Consider the following 17,040-nt stretch of genomic DNA (forward strand, 5'->3'; position numbering starts at 1 on the left):
TGGATTTCAGCCACTGTTTTTTAATTGCATTGTTGCAAACTGTATTAGGTCCCAGTTTGGGGAGGAATGTGACATGTAAATAAAATAAACAAATAAGTAATACGTGTGTAAACACCATATGCCCATTGACCCAAATGGTCCAGGAATGAAACCCCATTATTAAAATTTGGTTTATTGTAAATGAGAGAAAGAACCTCGATAATTGATCACTGGCATTTTTTTTTTTAAAAAGCAGTATTACAGTAGTAGTCATTGTGTCCTGGTGCAGAGCAGAGGTACATGCTCATTGGCCCAAGGTTTGTGAGTTATACAAAAGTCTTTCAGTCGATCTCCCTAGCTGAATCTCATACAGCTGTCCAAGCCTCTCAAAAAACAGTTTATTATATAATTCTGGCAAGAATGGACCATTTATGCTAGCATACCCCTTCATCACAACCACTGTCAGAAGTTCTGTGCTTTTTTTAGATGACTAAATCTATGCTTTTGAAATTCTTGGGAGAAAACCACGGATGTTATCAAAATCCTCCAGAGAAGCCATAGTTTATTTTTTTTTTTAAATGCAGGGAATGAAAGAAAATCAAGGAAAAAAGTGTTTATTTTATTTTTTTAAGAATTTTTTAAAATGTGTCCAGAGGAATTAGTGAGTGCTAGTGGATACAATTTTAGAGTTGGGCTGAGAGAGATCTCGAGTAATTACTCCCCACTGCCCAGCCATGGAATCTTGGGGGGGTAAGTGGCAGTGGTAAACCATTTTTTAGACTTCTGCTGTGCCTCAGAAACCTGTTCCGAACTTCCATAAGTTGGAAGTAACTTCACAGCCTATGGCCACAACAAAGTAATTGTAAGTTAGAAGAATATAATTATCATTAATTTATTTTCCTGTACTTTCCGCATAATAGCTCAACCTTTCCATTGTGCAAACGTGCATTATATAGAGAGTATATAGATATTTTGTCGCTGAATGCATTTTCATTTGCTGTAGATAGGAGAGGCTGATACAACATTAAACAGAATGACAGATTTATTACTAGACATTATGCAGTCATTTAAATATCTTTATCTATATACTGCCTTTCCCAAGTTTCCATAGATTTAATTCAGTCTGGTCTTCTCCTTTCTCTATCAGGATCGCTTGACATACTTTCCCCCCAAGCCTGCGTAACTGAAACCTGAGGTTATGAAAGCCATAGATGGCCTCGCAGATACGACCTTCAGAACGGTTACAACAGATCTTCTTTACATGGGTTCTAACGATATCCAGTACGAAGACTTTAAAAGCAACATGGCTTCCAAGTTAGAATACTACTCGCAGAAATTCCCTCTTTCTTTCCGAGGTGATTTTCACCCAAAAATGACTGCAGGAGAAGATGCTGTCTTGGGGATTCACCAATCAGATCAGATCAATCTTACAGATTTCTACAACAAGAGCCTGTCCACCTTCAAGGACAATGAGGAGAACATACAGTGTGGAGACAACTTCATGGATATGGAATGCTTTATGATTCTAAACCCTACCCAGCAGTTAGCCATTGCAGTTCTTTCCCTTACCCTAGGCACCTTCACTGTCCTGGAAAACCTCCTGGTCTTGGTTGTCATCCTCCAGTCCCGAAGCCTCCGCTGTAGGCCTTCCTATCATTTCATCAGCAGCCTGGCAGTAGCTGATCTCCTTGGCAGCGTGATCTTTGTCTATAGTTTTGTTGATTTCCATGTTTTCCATCGGAAAGACAGTCCTAATGTTTTCCTGTTCAAGTTGGGTGGAGTTACAGCTTCGTTCACTGCCTCAGTTGGCAGTCTTTTCCTCACTGCAATAGACAGATACATATCTATACACAGGCCCCTCTCTTACAAAAGGATTGTTACTAGGTCCAAGGCTGTTGTAGCATTCTGTGTGATGTGGACCATAGCTATTGTAATAGCTGTCCTCCCTCTGCTCGGCTGGAACTGCAAAAAGCTAAATTCTGTTTGTTCAGACATATTTCCACTAATTGATGAGAACTATCTGTTGTTCTGGATTGGAGTCACCACTGTACTCTTGCTTTTTATTGTGTATGCCTATATGTACATACTGTGGAAGGCTCATAGCCATGCTGTTAGAATGCTTCAGCGTGGTACTCAAAAGAGCATGATCATTCATACTTCAGAGGATGGTAAAGTGCAGCAGGTCTCCAGGCCTGAACAAACACGTATGGACATCAGGTTAGCCAAAACCTTAGTCCTCATTCTTGTGGTTCTGATCATCTGCTGGGGTCCTCTACTTGCAATCATGCTCTATGACGTCTTTGGGAAGATGAACAAGCTTGTCAAGACTATCTTTGCCTTCTGCAGCATGCTGTGTCTGCTGAATTCCACAGTGAATCCCATTATCTATGCTCTCAGGAGCCAAGACTTGCGACATGCTTTCAGAAGCATGTTTCCACCTTGTGCAGGGACCGCACAACCTCTGGATAACAGCTTGGAGTCTGACTGCCAGCACAGACATGCTAACAATCCAGGTAATGTCCATAAGGCTGCTGAAAGGTGTATTAAAAATACAGTAAAGATTGCCAAAGTGACCATGTCTGTCTCCTCAGACACAACTGCAGAGGCTCTCTAAAGAAATCTCATCCTCACGAGAGCACAAAATAAGAGAAGGCAAGAGAAATTCATTCAGAAAGTGTGCGTTTCTTTAAATGTATCATTTTTATATATTATTTATTTAGAGTGGCTCTGGTGCTTTGTTTTGTTTTTTCCATCTTGAACAGTAGCAAACCTCCCCGTCCCCCAAGTTCTACAAAGTCAAGTAAGGACTCAGGATGTTTTTAAAAACAGATTTTCCATTGGCTAAATGCTAATTTGAATAATAAGTGCAAAATCCTATTGGAACATAGAACAATGCCACATTGATAAATGAAAATAATCTATATGCTTAGAAAGGCATATTCAAAACAGAGACATGTATTGTCAGCATAATCAAATTGGAATTAAGTTTTGTAACTAGCTTTATTTCTAATGAAATCTGTTACTTGTTTGTAAGTAGGCTTTCATATCCCATCCCACCCAAAAAGCGGCAGTACTGGATTGAAGATGTTTTGTACTGTGTCTTGTGAGATGTAATGATGTTTTATTGTATGTTACTGATGTTGTCTATCCAAAGTGATTAGGTAGACCTGTGCGGAAGTAATGTAAAGTATGTGATGATGTAACACCAACAACACCCCTTGCCATGAAAATACTTCCTGTATTTTGGAAAATTCCTACGAGGTATTTTGGGGGAGGGGGGGAATTACATTTGTAGTGGTTTTTAGTGAATTTGAAAGGAAAGGCTTTTTTACTTCATCTGACTGCATTTGAAACCCCTATCACATCTGAAACTCATGTAAATATAGGAATGACAGCAACAAAGATACCTAGGTACTTTTGCAAAAGAAAACAGTGTACTGGTTTGGACAAAGAAAAGGCCATCTGTTGTCATATAGATTGTTGAGTTTTCATTGGACGTGGCTTGAATGACCCAGAAGGGAAGACAGCATAGCACTGGCTTCTTTAACCAGTGAATGTTTTTGCCGGTCTATTACTTGCCTTGAATCTTCGAAGACAGTGTGTGTCCAGATGTACAACGTTATCACTGTGAGGTACAATTGAAACATGTTACCTTTCTGAGTTCTAGGTTTCTATAGATTTGAAACCTGGGATGCCAAACATCAGTCTTCAGTAACAAGAGGGGGAAAAAGTGTTCGTATTGGACTCTTTGAAATATATGTATATACAATCAAGTAATATCTGTGTATTTGTGTGTATTATGTGTGTATACTGAATAAGTGTTAGTTACATTGCTAGTATTAAGGTAAATAATTGTGACCAAGTGTTTTCCTTGTAATTGTTGCAGTCTTTGCACATGAATTCTGTTTCCAAAAGTGAGTTCTTCTGACCAGTCAGTAATGGAAATACAGTATGTAAGATTATGATCACATTCATAACCCTACACTGAAAACCCAGCCTACAGAAAAGAGGATTTTTTTCCCCCATAAGTAGACAAAAATGCTGTAGCACTTAAGGATTGATTGACTTGTTTCTTTAACCACAATCATTGGGGGGGGGGGGGAGAAGACTAGAAGAAGATGATCAAATACATGAACAAATACAGGCATTTTCTAAACAGGCATTCACAAGTGCCAGAATTACACCAGACTTAAACAAAATGAAGGAGAAGCCTTCTCAAGTGAAATGCAGGATCTCCACAATCTTGCCAGAATTATGAATTGGGGGGGGGAGCCAAATCTTTTTTAAAAATCAGCATACAATATTTAATCTGTCTTATTATAAGGAGGAGATAGACAGGCTTCTTATTTCTGCAATAGGGTCACCATGATCTATCAAAAGTGAGTTATACACAGAGGAAGGCTTCCACATAATGATCCCCTGTTCTTGATCTGGTCCTGCATGTATGAAAAAGGTGCTTGGAGGGCAGGAATCTTGCAACCTGGTCTCAGAGCTATGAATCTAGTTGGAACATGAGTGCAGCACCAAATTGGTAGCTGCTTTTTAGTGCGTGGCAGCACAATGAATCTAGTGCTGCCAACTGTCTGTTGAATGCTGCAGTACAAATGCAGATCCTCATAGGAGTGTCATGGACTCACAACCCGCAGATGCATCAGATGAGTTGTGGGATTGGTCAGTAAAGCATTAGTGGAAATCGAAGCCATTACAAATCAGGAAGAAACAATACTGATTGCATTTCACAGTCTATCAGAATATAAAACTAAACTAAAACTTATAGAATGAATGTAGCCCACTGAGAACAAAAGTTCATGAAGTCATTGGAGGTTTTTCTTTGTGTAGCTATTTGTAATGAACAGCAGTTCCCCTCTCCCACTCCATGATGTTGGTAGGGAACAGGAAGGTTGAACTTTGCTACCCCTGCTCTTTGATTCATATCCAGATTGGTCTCCTCCATATTTGGTTTTAAGACTTTAAAACCTTGGTCTCACTGCAAGTAGTATGTTGAAAGGTTGCATGTTGTTGGGCCCTGGAGAAGCTGATTAGGATAACTTTGTGTACAGTATTTAGCTGCCCTAGAGATATGCCTTTGAGGCTGGAGAGAAGGAAGGAAGCCTTGCAGTTGATATTGTTCCCATTTGGAGATTTGAGCCAAAATGATTGGCTGTTACTAGCAGTTTTGGTCTCAACAGCTAAGAAATATTATTAGAATATGGCTCCATTTGTGGAAAATATGGTGTTATGGGAAAGTATGCATGAATGAATGTGGTATATATAAGAGAAAGGGAAAGGGGTGCCAGCATATGTATCATTATGAATTAGCAATGGAAGGAAGAGAATACTTCACTCATAATCCAGCAGTGCTTTTTTACACTGAATGGCAGGGTTTTTCCTCTTGGTGCTGAGTCTGTGATCCTTGGGGACCTCCACGGATTCTCCATCAGGGAGAAGAGGGGTTATGGCAATGGAAGAGGCAGATGTTACTTTTCTTCCATATTTTTGTGCTGTATGGCTTCTTTTGTTCTGTGACAAAAGTAGTTTTAAAGAGGTAACTGTTATCCTGTGCTACTATACCAGGCAAAAGGAAAAAAAATGAAAAAGACAAAAACATTGCAGCACCTTAAAGACTATCTGCAGTATTTTAATGTGAGTTTTTGTGGACAAGTCCACATCCTCCTATGTCTGAGGAAGTGGACTTGTACACAAAAACTCACATTAAAATATAGCAGTTAATCTTTAAACTGCTGCAGTGTTTTTGTCTTCTTTATTTTTATTCTTTTGTTTTTGTTTTGGTGAAAAAAAATTCTAGCAAAGAAAACAAGGTTTCACTCTTGGGTAAAGCAGTAGTTTTTCTCATCTCCACTCATAGTAGGGGTTTGTTTGTTTTTGCCAAAAATAAAGCTTCATAAGAAGTAACATTTGAAATGGCTATGCTATGTCGACATACAGTCATGGCCAAAAATATTGGCACCCTTCCAATTCGGTCAGAAAATGCAACCCTTCTCTAAAAAAATTGTTGCAGTTGCAAATGTTTTGGTAATCACATGTTCATTTCTTTGGTTTGTGTTGGAACAACACAAAACCAGAGAAGAAAAGTCAAATCTGATACAATCCCACACAGAAACCCAAAAAAGTACTAGCCAAAATTATTGGCACCCTGTCTAAATTGTAAGAAATAAATGCTTTTCAAATATATGATGCTCCTTTAATTTGTATTTGGACACACCTGTCGCAAGTAAGAGGTGTGGGCATTATAGTAATCACACTTGCAACCAGTTAAGATGGAAAAAAGTTGGCTCAACCTTTATGTTGTATGTGACACTGAGCATGGAGAAAAGAATGAAGTGTAAAGAGTGGTCTGGATTTGAGAGGAAAAAAATGTGGAAAAACATCAACAATCTCAAGGCTACAAGTCCATCTCCAGAGATCTTCATGTTCCTGTGTCCACTGTGTGCAATATCATCAAGAGGTTTACAGCCCTTGGCACTATAGCTAACTCCCTTGATGTAGACAGAAGAGCAAAATTACTGAAAATTATAACGAAGGGAAGTTTGAATGGTGGATACAGAACCCAGATTAACTTCCCAACAAATTCAAGCTGATCTGCAGACATAGGGTAAAACAGTGTCAGCTCACACTATCCGTCACCATCTGACTGAAAAGGGTAGGAGACGCAGGAGGACACCACTGCTGACACAAAGGCATAAAAAGCAAGACTGGAGTATGTCAAAACTTATCTGACAAAACCACAATCCTTCTGGGAGAACGTACTGTGGACAGACAAGGTAAAAGTAGAGCTTTTTGGTAAAGGACATCATAGCACTCTTTACAGAAAAAGAAATGAGGCATTCAAAGAAAAGAACAGTCCCTACAGTCAAACGGTGGAGGTTCAAAGATGTTTTCCTACTATTGGCATTGGATGCCTTGACTGTGTGAATGGTATCATGAAATCTGATGATTACTAAAGAATTTTAGGGCGCTAGGTAGTGGCCAGTGTCAGAAGCTGCGTCTCCACCAGAGGTCATGGGTCTTCCAGCAGGACAATGACCCAAAACACACTTCAAAAAGCATTCAGAAATTATTACAAACAAAGTGCTGGAGAAGTCTGAAATGGCCAGCAATGAGTCCAGATCTGAATCCCATAGAACACTTGTGGAGAGATCTCAAAATGGTAGGAGTTGGTAGAAGGCATCCTTCAAATCTGAAGGCCCTGGAGCAGTTTGCAAAAGAAGAGTGGTCCAAAATTCCAGTAGAGAGGTGTAAGAAACTCATTCATGGTTACAGGAAGTGATTAATTTCAGCTATTTTTTTCCAAAGGGGGGGCTACCAGATACTAAGTTAAGGGTGCCAATAATTTTGGCCAGTGCATTTTTGGGTTTCTGTGTGGGATTGTATCAGATTTGACTATTACTCTCTGTGTTTTTGTGTTGTTCCAATGCAAACCAAAGAAATGAACTTGTGAATACCAAAACATTTGCAACTACAACAATTTTCTGAGAGAAGGGTTGCATTTTCTGAACGAATTGGAAGGGTGCCAATATTTTTTGGCCATGACTGTATGAGTTGTTCAAGTATGCTGGATATAAATTGAAGAGCTAACAATTTGCATCCACTGTGTATTGACATAACTAATGCATATTTCTGGAACTGGATATAGAAGAATACAAGACTATGGAGATGTAAATCTGCTGATAAGTTTAGTATTACAAACTAGCTGGTTGTCTAAAGGAATGTATCAGTTCTGTCATAGCACATGATGTTGAAACTGGCAGATAATCTGTTCTGCAAAATAAGGGTGCCTCTGTGAAGCAAAACAGCCAGTAATTTCTATTTGTTGGTAGCTTTAAAAAAAGCAGAGAGCCTGTGTAGTGTAGTGGAAACAAAGATGGTCTAGGACTCTGGAGACCTGGGTTCAAGAGGCTGCTCAACCATGGAAACCCACCAGGGGTGTATGTGGCACTCCCTAAAAGTTCTCTGTAAGTCAGATGCAACTTGATGTACATAATATTTTGTTATATGATTTTTCAAGACAGTTATTCTGTTGCTTAATTCTGAGAGTTGGAGCATGACAGTCCACAAGGGCTGGGTAATTTCAAGGTGGCCATGATGATTTCCACCCTCCAGTAGGTAAAGAACAACAACCCTGTGTGGTACAATGTGTCTGCAAAACTCTAGCACAAGAGGAATACACTGGGATTTCAACCAAGATGGTTACTGGTCCCGTGTCACTGATTTCAAGATCAAAATGATCCCTCTACTGAAGAAAAAAAAAAGCATGTCCTTGCAGGCAGCCTCCTTCCATAGGTATATTGACTTCTACCACACATGCTTAGAATAGTTTGCTTGATCAAGGGTCCTCCTTTCAGTAGAAATGAAAAAGTTTTATCATCCCTTTAAAACAAATACTGTATATGAAAATAGAAATCAGTTAGATGTCTTCGATAATTTTTATTGAATGTTCTGAGTTCAGTCAAGACATTAGAAGTTCAGCACACGTTAACAGGGAAACCTGTAATGCATAATTAAACCACATATTCACTATGCCCTTCTGTGTGCACATGCAAACACGCTGCACACTGAGATATTAATTAGATGCCATTCCAAGTTCCTAGTATTAACTTATCACATTGTGTTCTGTATGTGTTAAAAACCGAAAGACAAAACAGGCCTCTTTTGATCCTTCTGTGTAGAGGTGCTGCATCCATAATTGACTGGAAGGATATACAGTATCTGTGTTTTGAAATTTAGTTCTTTCCTGAACAATAAAATGCCTGAAACAGTTTTGGAGAAAGAGGAACCCAAAGTACAATGGAAATGTGTATCAAGAGCCATTTTTTTTAAGGAAAAGGAAATAAAACTGTCGTCTTGTGATTTTAATGCTTACTTGTATGGCTTTTTGTTTATGTATTCAGGATCTTAACTTTATGTGATTAAAATAAACTATGGGACAATGGGGCTGTCTTGGCACTAAACATGGTGCTTATTGATATAATAAGATATAACATCCTGTGAAATATAGTGTATTCATCCATATATTTCATTTACATAAGTGAAGGTTTGTAATTTTAAGAAACCTTTTATAACTGTGAGTATTGTTCTAACACCATTTCTCAGCTGAGCTGGATATAAAGTTCCTACAAAATGAATGCTAATTATAACTGCTGTTAGAAATGCTATTTAAATTAGCTTTACTTAAGCCATGCTTTAGGGCAGTTTTCAAGATCATGAAAATGCTTGGAAAGACATAAATCAGTTTTGCCAGTGGAAGATATTAGCTCCCCACCATTAATGTAACTATTCCAATGCTATCTCCTTCCTCCCAACAATCATTTATATTACAGGACCTAGAACTATACTAAGACACTTTCATTGTTATTTTGAGGGACTGGTGGAGTCACTCTTTGGCTTCATCGCAACTTAAAACAAAAATAAAAACAGGTTCTTAATCACTGTTAACTGTAGTCTTAAAGAATGCTGAGGCTTGTGCCTCTTTCTTTTTAAAAAATCTGGTATTTTTATTTGTCTTTTTCTGGGCTAGAGACAAAACTATCACTGTTGGGATGAACTGTCTGTCGCAAGAGCTCCATGCACTTCAGAACATACACAGAGCTCCTATGCAAACAGGATTCTGTATTCCATTATAGTGTGCCATTCTCCCTGTGTATCTCTGCTTCAGTCCACTGAAGTACATACACCCATGAGAATCACTGAGGTGGGGTGTGTGGGTGTTTGGCCTAGTTACAGCTAGGACTATATATGTGAGCATAGTGATTCCATTTCACACTGACTATAGGTCATGATAACTAAGTGTAGCTAAGAGCCAATTGGGCAGTATAAAAAGTAGTTTTATGTTTTTTATGTTTTTTAATTGTTTTGATAGTCTGTAAACCGCCCAGAGTGGTAGAATATGCCAGATGGGCGGGATATAAATCGAATAAATAAATAAATAAATAGTTAGTGACCACCATTGAATGACACACGAAGGAAGGGAGCCGCACATTCTTGCCATCAAGCATCTGATGAAGGCACAGAGTATTATGGGATACTGCCCAGGCTCACAGCACATGGCTGACATTGACCTGTATGTGACAGTAATACCGTTGGAGCATGGCTGTGCAGGGCATTGTTGGGCATGCGCTGACATGGTGCTGTGCAAGCCACTTAATTTGGCTGCCTTCAATAGATGCTCAAGGGAATGTTCACCTCACAGATGTCACTGTCTAAGCAAGTTGCCTCCATTCTCAGAGGATCGTACTTCGACTAATCAGATGTTAGGGAGACAAGTCACAGGAAATGGCTATCGCCTTGACTGATTTGCCTATGACCCTCCAAAGTGAATTATCTAGCTGGTCTCTGTTGGACACAAAGCACTAGGCTGAACGGATTTTAGACTGATCCTCCAAGGCAATATTCATGCTCACATATATCATGGAGAAGTAATTTTCTTTATTTTGAAAGGCCAGCTACATACAATAAACATCCTTCCTTAAAATGCTGATATTTCCAGTTGCCCATGTTCCCTTGGTAATTGCCTAGAAAGCTTGTCCACACACTGCATCACAGTCACCCACCCACTCTCATAAAATGAGTAGTTCCATGGCTAACAATTCTGTGTATTTATTAACTTCTAACTGTTGTGTATATCTGTACCAGAAACCATTTGTATTATGTGCAAGTTAGATTCTCAACTGTCTTTATGTATATTTGTACATTACCTCCTCAATGCTGTGCAATCACTATGGATTTCTTTTTCTTGCACTGATCAGAATGCCTCTTGTATGATAAATAAAACCTTTCCTGTGGTGAATGTATGTAAATAAAAACATTTAAGATGTCAGCTATACAAGCAGTGGCCTAAAAAAACCTGAATTCTGTAATTGTAAAAGTGAGGCAATTAAGTTGCTGTGATACCTTAAACAGTTCTAGGGATGTTGTGTTGGAGAAAGGAAAGTCTTTCCTTGTGATAATATGAAATAGCAAAGTTGGATTTCTGTAGCTGTTTATTTTCATTGTTTCAAAGTGAAAAGCCTATCTCTTACTGTCTGTAAATCTAACATTATTACTTTCTCTTTGAAGTATATTGTATTGTTAGATGTTTGTTTGAGCTGGAAATTAACATCCTTGCAACTGCTGCAATATGTTTCTGTTGGCAACTTGTATATTACTTTGTACACAAGTACTAGTAAGACTGTCATTAAAAGTAGCTTATGCCATTGAACTACCTATAGCGGAATAGTATTTCTGTAATATTACTAATGTATTGCTACCATACCATTATTTTATTTCTCCAGTATAATTAAACTGATATTTATTCAGAGTTTGTGTGTCCTGATATTTATTCAGTGTAAATGTGTTCATTAAATCTGAAACAATTAAAAAATTGTCATGGGGGAATACCATTGAGAGATTCCTCATTGTTTCACATTTTCTGTTTCAGATCTCATTTTAATGTTTCTGAGGCTGTAGTCTATAACTACTTTCCAGATTCTCATTCTACCGGCATTTCTACTCAGGGAAAGCCTGAGGATTATAGAAGCATGATTTAAAGTATCATTAACAACAGATTTTCCATCCACCTCCCTCACCCACACTTCTCTTCATTTCAGGGATGTATAAAGCCTCCATTATTATTTCAATAGATATTTCTAGCTTGCTGAAACCTAGATTGTATGTAAAGGACACATCTGCAAAAGAAGATACACAATTTTCACAAGACTGAGGACTGTCTAAACTATAATTGTTGTTTCACATGTTCTCTTGGATCCTAGCAACATTGCACATTGGTCCTGTTTTAAAGGCACCGAAACTTGGCTTAATTGTGCATGGTTCCTAATTGAAAGGCACAGAGACTAGCTATCTATTGTGCATCCATCTGGTCTAAGTAGTGCTCATCATATTCCCCATTCAAAGCAAAGACTGGCTGGCTATTTTCTCTCTCTGCAATGTAATTATGGCTCATCATAGTCCCTGACTCAATTACTAAGCAGTTTGATACCGCTTCCTTCTTTTGTGGAATTGGCTTAATTATACAAAATCTTGCACAATACAAGACTGTTTTGTGTTGATTTGGTTGTGGGTTTGAGATAACTAGTTGGAAACTGACGGCTATATTTTGAACACTTATCCCATTGGATATTTGGAGCCTCCTTATGATTTTGTGAAAACGCTTGCTGTTTTGATTATCGACTTGCCGATACAAATAAAAGAGGAATGGTAGCCTGGAAGTAGATCTCCCTCAACTGCTACCCTCTGGGTCATGTGCACCGGATAAGCAAATACTTTTTCACTTACCAGCCTAAAGTTGGTATTACTCCTAACTTAAATTGACAAGTGAAATCACAGGGACTTAGATATGCGATGACTTGTGATCACATATGCTGCCCAGAGTAGACTATCTGTCTAGATGGGCAGGGTATAAATCTAAATAAATAAATATATATATATATATACTAGCCCTTTGACCCAGTCTGTTCCCAAACACAGATGGATATCCTATCTAACCTGTGGCCTTTTTGACCAGATCCTTTTCTGGGTCATTAATATTTCTCCATTTCTTGATCATTGGATAATAACTGCATTCCTGCAAACACAAATGGTGCAACTGCATTAGTTCCCAGAGTTTTGGGACCCTGAGATGTAGACAGGACAGAGGGGCTTTTGGCCAGGGCAGCAGCAGCAGCACTAGTAGTATTCAGCTGCCAGGAGAAAGTCAGAATTTCATCATTGAGGAGATCAGCTTCCTAAAGCAGGCACAGGGAAAGGCAGTGACTTTTAAAGGAGCAATAGGCACACACACTCTGTGGGGCAACATGCAGAATCTGTGCCTCCTTCAAACCACTTGAAGTTTAATATCTTCCTCTTTTCTGCCACTCATAAACACACACATAGATTTTTTAAAAAAAAAGTTTATTGAAAAAGGAAGGCATACCTCTACGCTTTCTCAGCTCTTTCTCAGTCCTTTACTCCTCTTCCTCTTCTTCCCTGGATCTGAAATTAGTGGTGCTGTGACCCCCATCATACTCCTACCCCTTGACCTTGGGCAATGATGCTGGATGTGTGCAGAAACCAGTCTCTAAACGGCATAGATTTTCATGGTTTAATCAATGACTGTATCAGGGAAGGCAAAGGGGGTTGATTTCTGAAGTAAAAAAGCATTCTCTCATTCTCAGTTGGTGCCACCTCAGCCTCTTCCTTAGCATCTCTTTCCCCTTTTATGTTTGCAGTCTTGTCACATCTTTCTTACTGTAACCCTTTTAATCCATGAATGCCAGATATAACTAGAGGGATTAATGGAGGGAGGGGGCACTGCACCACCCCCTGAGCAACTCTAGGCATTTTTGCTCCACTCTTCATTGTTAAATTTCCATTGCAGTTGTGCCCCACTGGACGATTAACCCACTCTACGACGAATCTGCATTACGTCAACATTTTTGCGATCGCAAAACTATGTTTTAAATGGGGGAATTTTGCTTCATGTTGATCAGTTCCCTGTTTCGGGAACTGATTTTTTGCTTTACGGCGATCAGCAAACAGCTGATCGTCAGGTTTCAAAATGGCTGCCAGCTTTCAAAATGGCCCCCTGCTGTTTTTTAGGACGGATTCCTCATTATAGAGGCACCAAAAATGGCCGCCGTATGGAGGATCTTCGCTGGACGAGCAGGTATTCAGCCCATTGCAATGCATTAACCGGGTTTTCAATGCATTTCAATGGGATTTTTTCATTTTGTTTGACGAAGTTTTCGCTCGACAGCGATTTCGCTGGAATGAATTAACATCAAGTGAGGCACCACTGTATTTGGTTCATATTTGAGATATTATTATTATTATTATTATTATTATTATTATTATTATTATTATTATTATTATTATTATTATTATTATTATTATTATTATTATTATTATTATTATTATTATTATTATTATTATTAATTTGATTTGTACCCCGCCTATCTGGACCAATGGACCACTCTAGGCAGATAACCTGACTGAACTTTGTTGTGGAACATCTGTTAACTCTGCTCCATTCTGGCACTCGGGACACATTTCAGGACTCAGAAGTCTTTCATTCTGAGTACTGTATATGTCTTTTTCATCAGGATTTGGTAGGTAGATAGATAAATCTTAAAGATCTTGGAAAATGATGATTCGGCAAGCCAGAAGTTAGTCCATTTAAGTATTGGTAATTTCTGCCCCCCCCCCGCCGCCCGGCCCCCTTTCAGGAGGTAGATCAAACCAGATATGATGCCTCTTGCAAGGCATGACATGGCTGCTGTTAAAGAGGCAGCAGCAGCAGTAGGGATGATGCAAATGGTAAAGAAGCAAAGAGATTTAGGTTTAAAAATATGACCCCACAACACGAAGAACTATGATCTGTTTCCATCTACTGCATATCGGTATCATACAATATGTTTATATGGGCTCAAATTGTTACCTGGCAATTGCATAACCTGGCTCTTTTTCCAGTTTTTTTTTTAAATGAGCCTGTGATAATGAACAGAAAAGGGGGGGAGGAGAAACAGAGCTGTTTATCATGTGGCTTCTGCCATGTTTTTGCTCATATTGCCACCTCCTGCTACTTTTCCAAGTATAAAAGGGAAAAAAATTACAGAGCCTCTATATCTTCTAATGAAAGGAAACCAATCTGGGGATGGTAGCAGTGAGCAGGCAAATGGCAGAAAGGGAAAAGTTAAAGCCGCCCTGGAGCCTCTGTTGCATTGTCAGCCACCTACAGCTTCTTTTCTGTAAATAACAGAACAAAGTAGTCAGGCTGCTCATAACAAAACAAAGTAGTCAGGCTGCTCATAAACAACCCTGAAATCTGTTTCTAACATAATAGTGGATCTCCATGTTATGCCTCCTGGATCACATGAAAACTTTTTATCAGAGCAACTCATTCATGTAACTCACTTTATCCCATGAACTAGATCTTTCTCTGAAACTAATTTAAGTTCTCATGATTATCTGTGGACAAATGGCACACTGGTAGACCCAAATGACCGTTCCCTAAAGGCAAAATGTAGAGAAACAATTGGGCCCTGATACTGGCATGAATTAAAGTACTGTTCTAAAATGCCACATTAAAACCAAGTTTTAACATTCTCTGGTCAGTCATATGAGGAAAATTATTTTCCTCAAATTATTTCATTGCTTGCAGCACTGAATTTTCCAAGTGACAGACAACGTGCGATAGCAGATGCAAGAAATGTCACAAGTAAAATATTATGCAAGAAGACAACATGCCACATCGTTTTTCTAACATATGTACCATATGCATAATTCTATAGTGCTCTCATTTATATATGTGTTATTCTTTGAAAAAAGGGCAATAATGATGATGCAGCTTTGCTTTTGATGTTGCAGATGCAACTTAGAAACAGCATTACTGATAGTTTCTAGAGTAACCTCTGTGGCAATCTGCCACCAGAGCATCACTGGTTGGAAACTTATGACACCAATCATAATACAGTGGGTTAGGAGGGTTGGAGAATGAGACAGTGACTATCCCCAGGACTACTCCTATAAGGTTATAGTTCTGCTGATGGAGTACATACTTTGCATCAGAAGGTTTAAACCCCAGCAGCTCAAGCTGCAGATACCAAATTACCTGTGTCTCTGAGTTTGCTGGGTGACAGAATAAATGATACAGGGCTAGATGGGCAAATAATCTAACCTGGTATAAGGCAGGTTCCTACGTACCACTACGCCTACATTCTGCCCTATAACACATGAACCAACAGTTGCACTAAGGAAAACATGCGGTGTTCATGCTTGCTAGATCAATACAGAAAAATAAAAACTGGGGCTCTGGAAACAGCTAGTGGTAAAGCTGCGGAGAGGGAAATCAAAAGGATTGATGAATTTCTGTTAGCTATAATGAAAGTGCACGGAAAACTGAGCTTGATGGAAATTCAGAAGACAAATGTGCTTTGCAAGTGAAATATTCAAAGAGAAATAAACAACCATCTCAAACATGTCGCTCTCAGCAAGAGCCACTGAAGCAATGCAACGGCACCATTACAGTTCATGTCATGCAATCTATTCCACAGTTGCTTTCACGTGGGCTTGAAATAATAACCACTGAAAATCCAAAGTTATTGAGAGACATGTTTATCGAAAATCTGAGAATCAAGTGACAGGTGGTGGTAGTGCCTTGAATTGCAGGCCTGCCCAATCACATGTAACCCAGGAGAGGGGTTAACACACCACCTGCACCTCTCATGAGTGTGGTGATCAGAGATGGGGGTAGTCATATTTGTATATGAGTATCCCCACACAGATGGGGGCTGGCCTGTCCACTCACATGTCCAGCAGCAGCGGCGGCCTTGCTCTTCCTTCCAATCACTCCTGGAGCACCACTCTCTTCCCACTCAGCTAGCCACTCCAGGCAGGGAGAGGGAGGACAGGTCTCCCTGCACGGCTGCTGAGTGGCCAGCCAAGTGGGAAGAGAGCAGTACTCCGGGAACAATTGAAAGGATGAGCGGGGATGCCCACCGGGCACATGAGTGGATGGTCCGGCCCCAGGGGCCAGACCCTCATTAAGTCCAGCTGTGCGGGGATATTTGTACAGTATATGAATAACCCCATCTCTAGTGGTGATCCCTCCCAAAACCACCATTACTTCTCTACTGTTTGCCGGAGAAATATTCATCAGCACTGCCACTGTGATCACAGAATCATAGAAAAGTGAAGTTGGAAGGGGCCTGCAAAACCATCAAGTCCAACTCCCTGCTCAGTGCAGGAATACAGTCAAAGCATATCTGCTAGGTGATTATCCAAGTTTTTATTGAATGCCTCCAGTGTTGGAGCACTCACCAACTCCAGAGGTAACTGGTTTCAATGTCATACTGCTCTAACAGTTTAGGAAGTTTTTCCTGATATTCAACTAAAATCTGGCTTCCTTTAGCTTTAGCCCATTGTTGCACGTCCTGCACTCTGGGATGATCGAGAAAAGCAGCAGATGGCAGCAGGATTCAGCCCCACTATATCCCTCTCCTGTATGTTAAGTCATAATTTACTGGAACACATTTTAGTTTACCTATAAGTGGGGAAAGACCTGCATTTAAA

The 17,040-nt window shown here is 39.5% G+C and overlaps 1 protein-coding gene across 8 annotated transcripts in view; it reads left to right on the forward strand.

The window, feature by feature from the left end:
* The window catches only part of CNR1 (cannabinoid receptor 1), a 35,205-nt gene extending 28,831 nt beyond the window's left edge, over window positions 1–6,374 (forward strand). For all 8 annotated transcript variants that reach the window (XM_020789446.3, XM_020789378.3, XM_020789301.3 and 5 more), the window contains one exon: window positions 1,127–6,374. In XM_020789446.3, the coding sequence (XP_020645105.1) occupies window positions 1,178–2,593 (1,416 nt within the window). In that variant the 5' untranslated portion in view covers window positions 1,127–1,177 and the 3' untranslated portion in view covers window positions 2,594–6,374. The remainder of the gene's footprint in view (window positions 1–1,126) is intronic.
* Window positions 6,375–17,040: the final 10,666 nt, after the last annotated feature.

Source organism: Pogona vitticeps, chromosome 1 (genome assembly GCF_051106095.1).
Source record: "Pogona vitticeps strain Pit_001003342236 chromosome 1, PviZW2.1, whole genome shotgun sequence".
Lineage (NCBI taxonomy): Eukaryota > Metazoa > Chordata > Lepidosauria > Squamata > Agamidae > Pogona > Pogona vitticeps.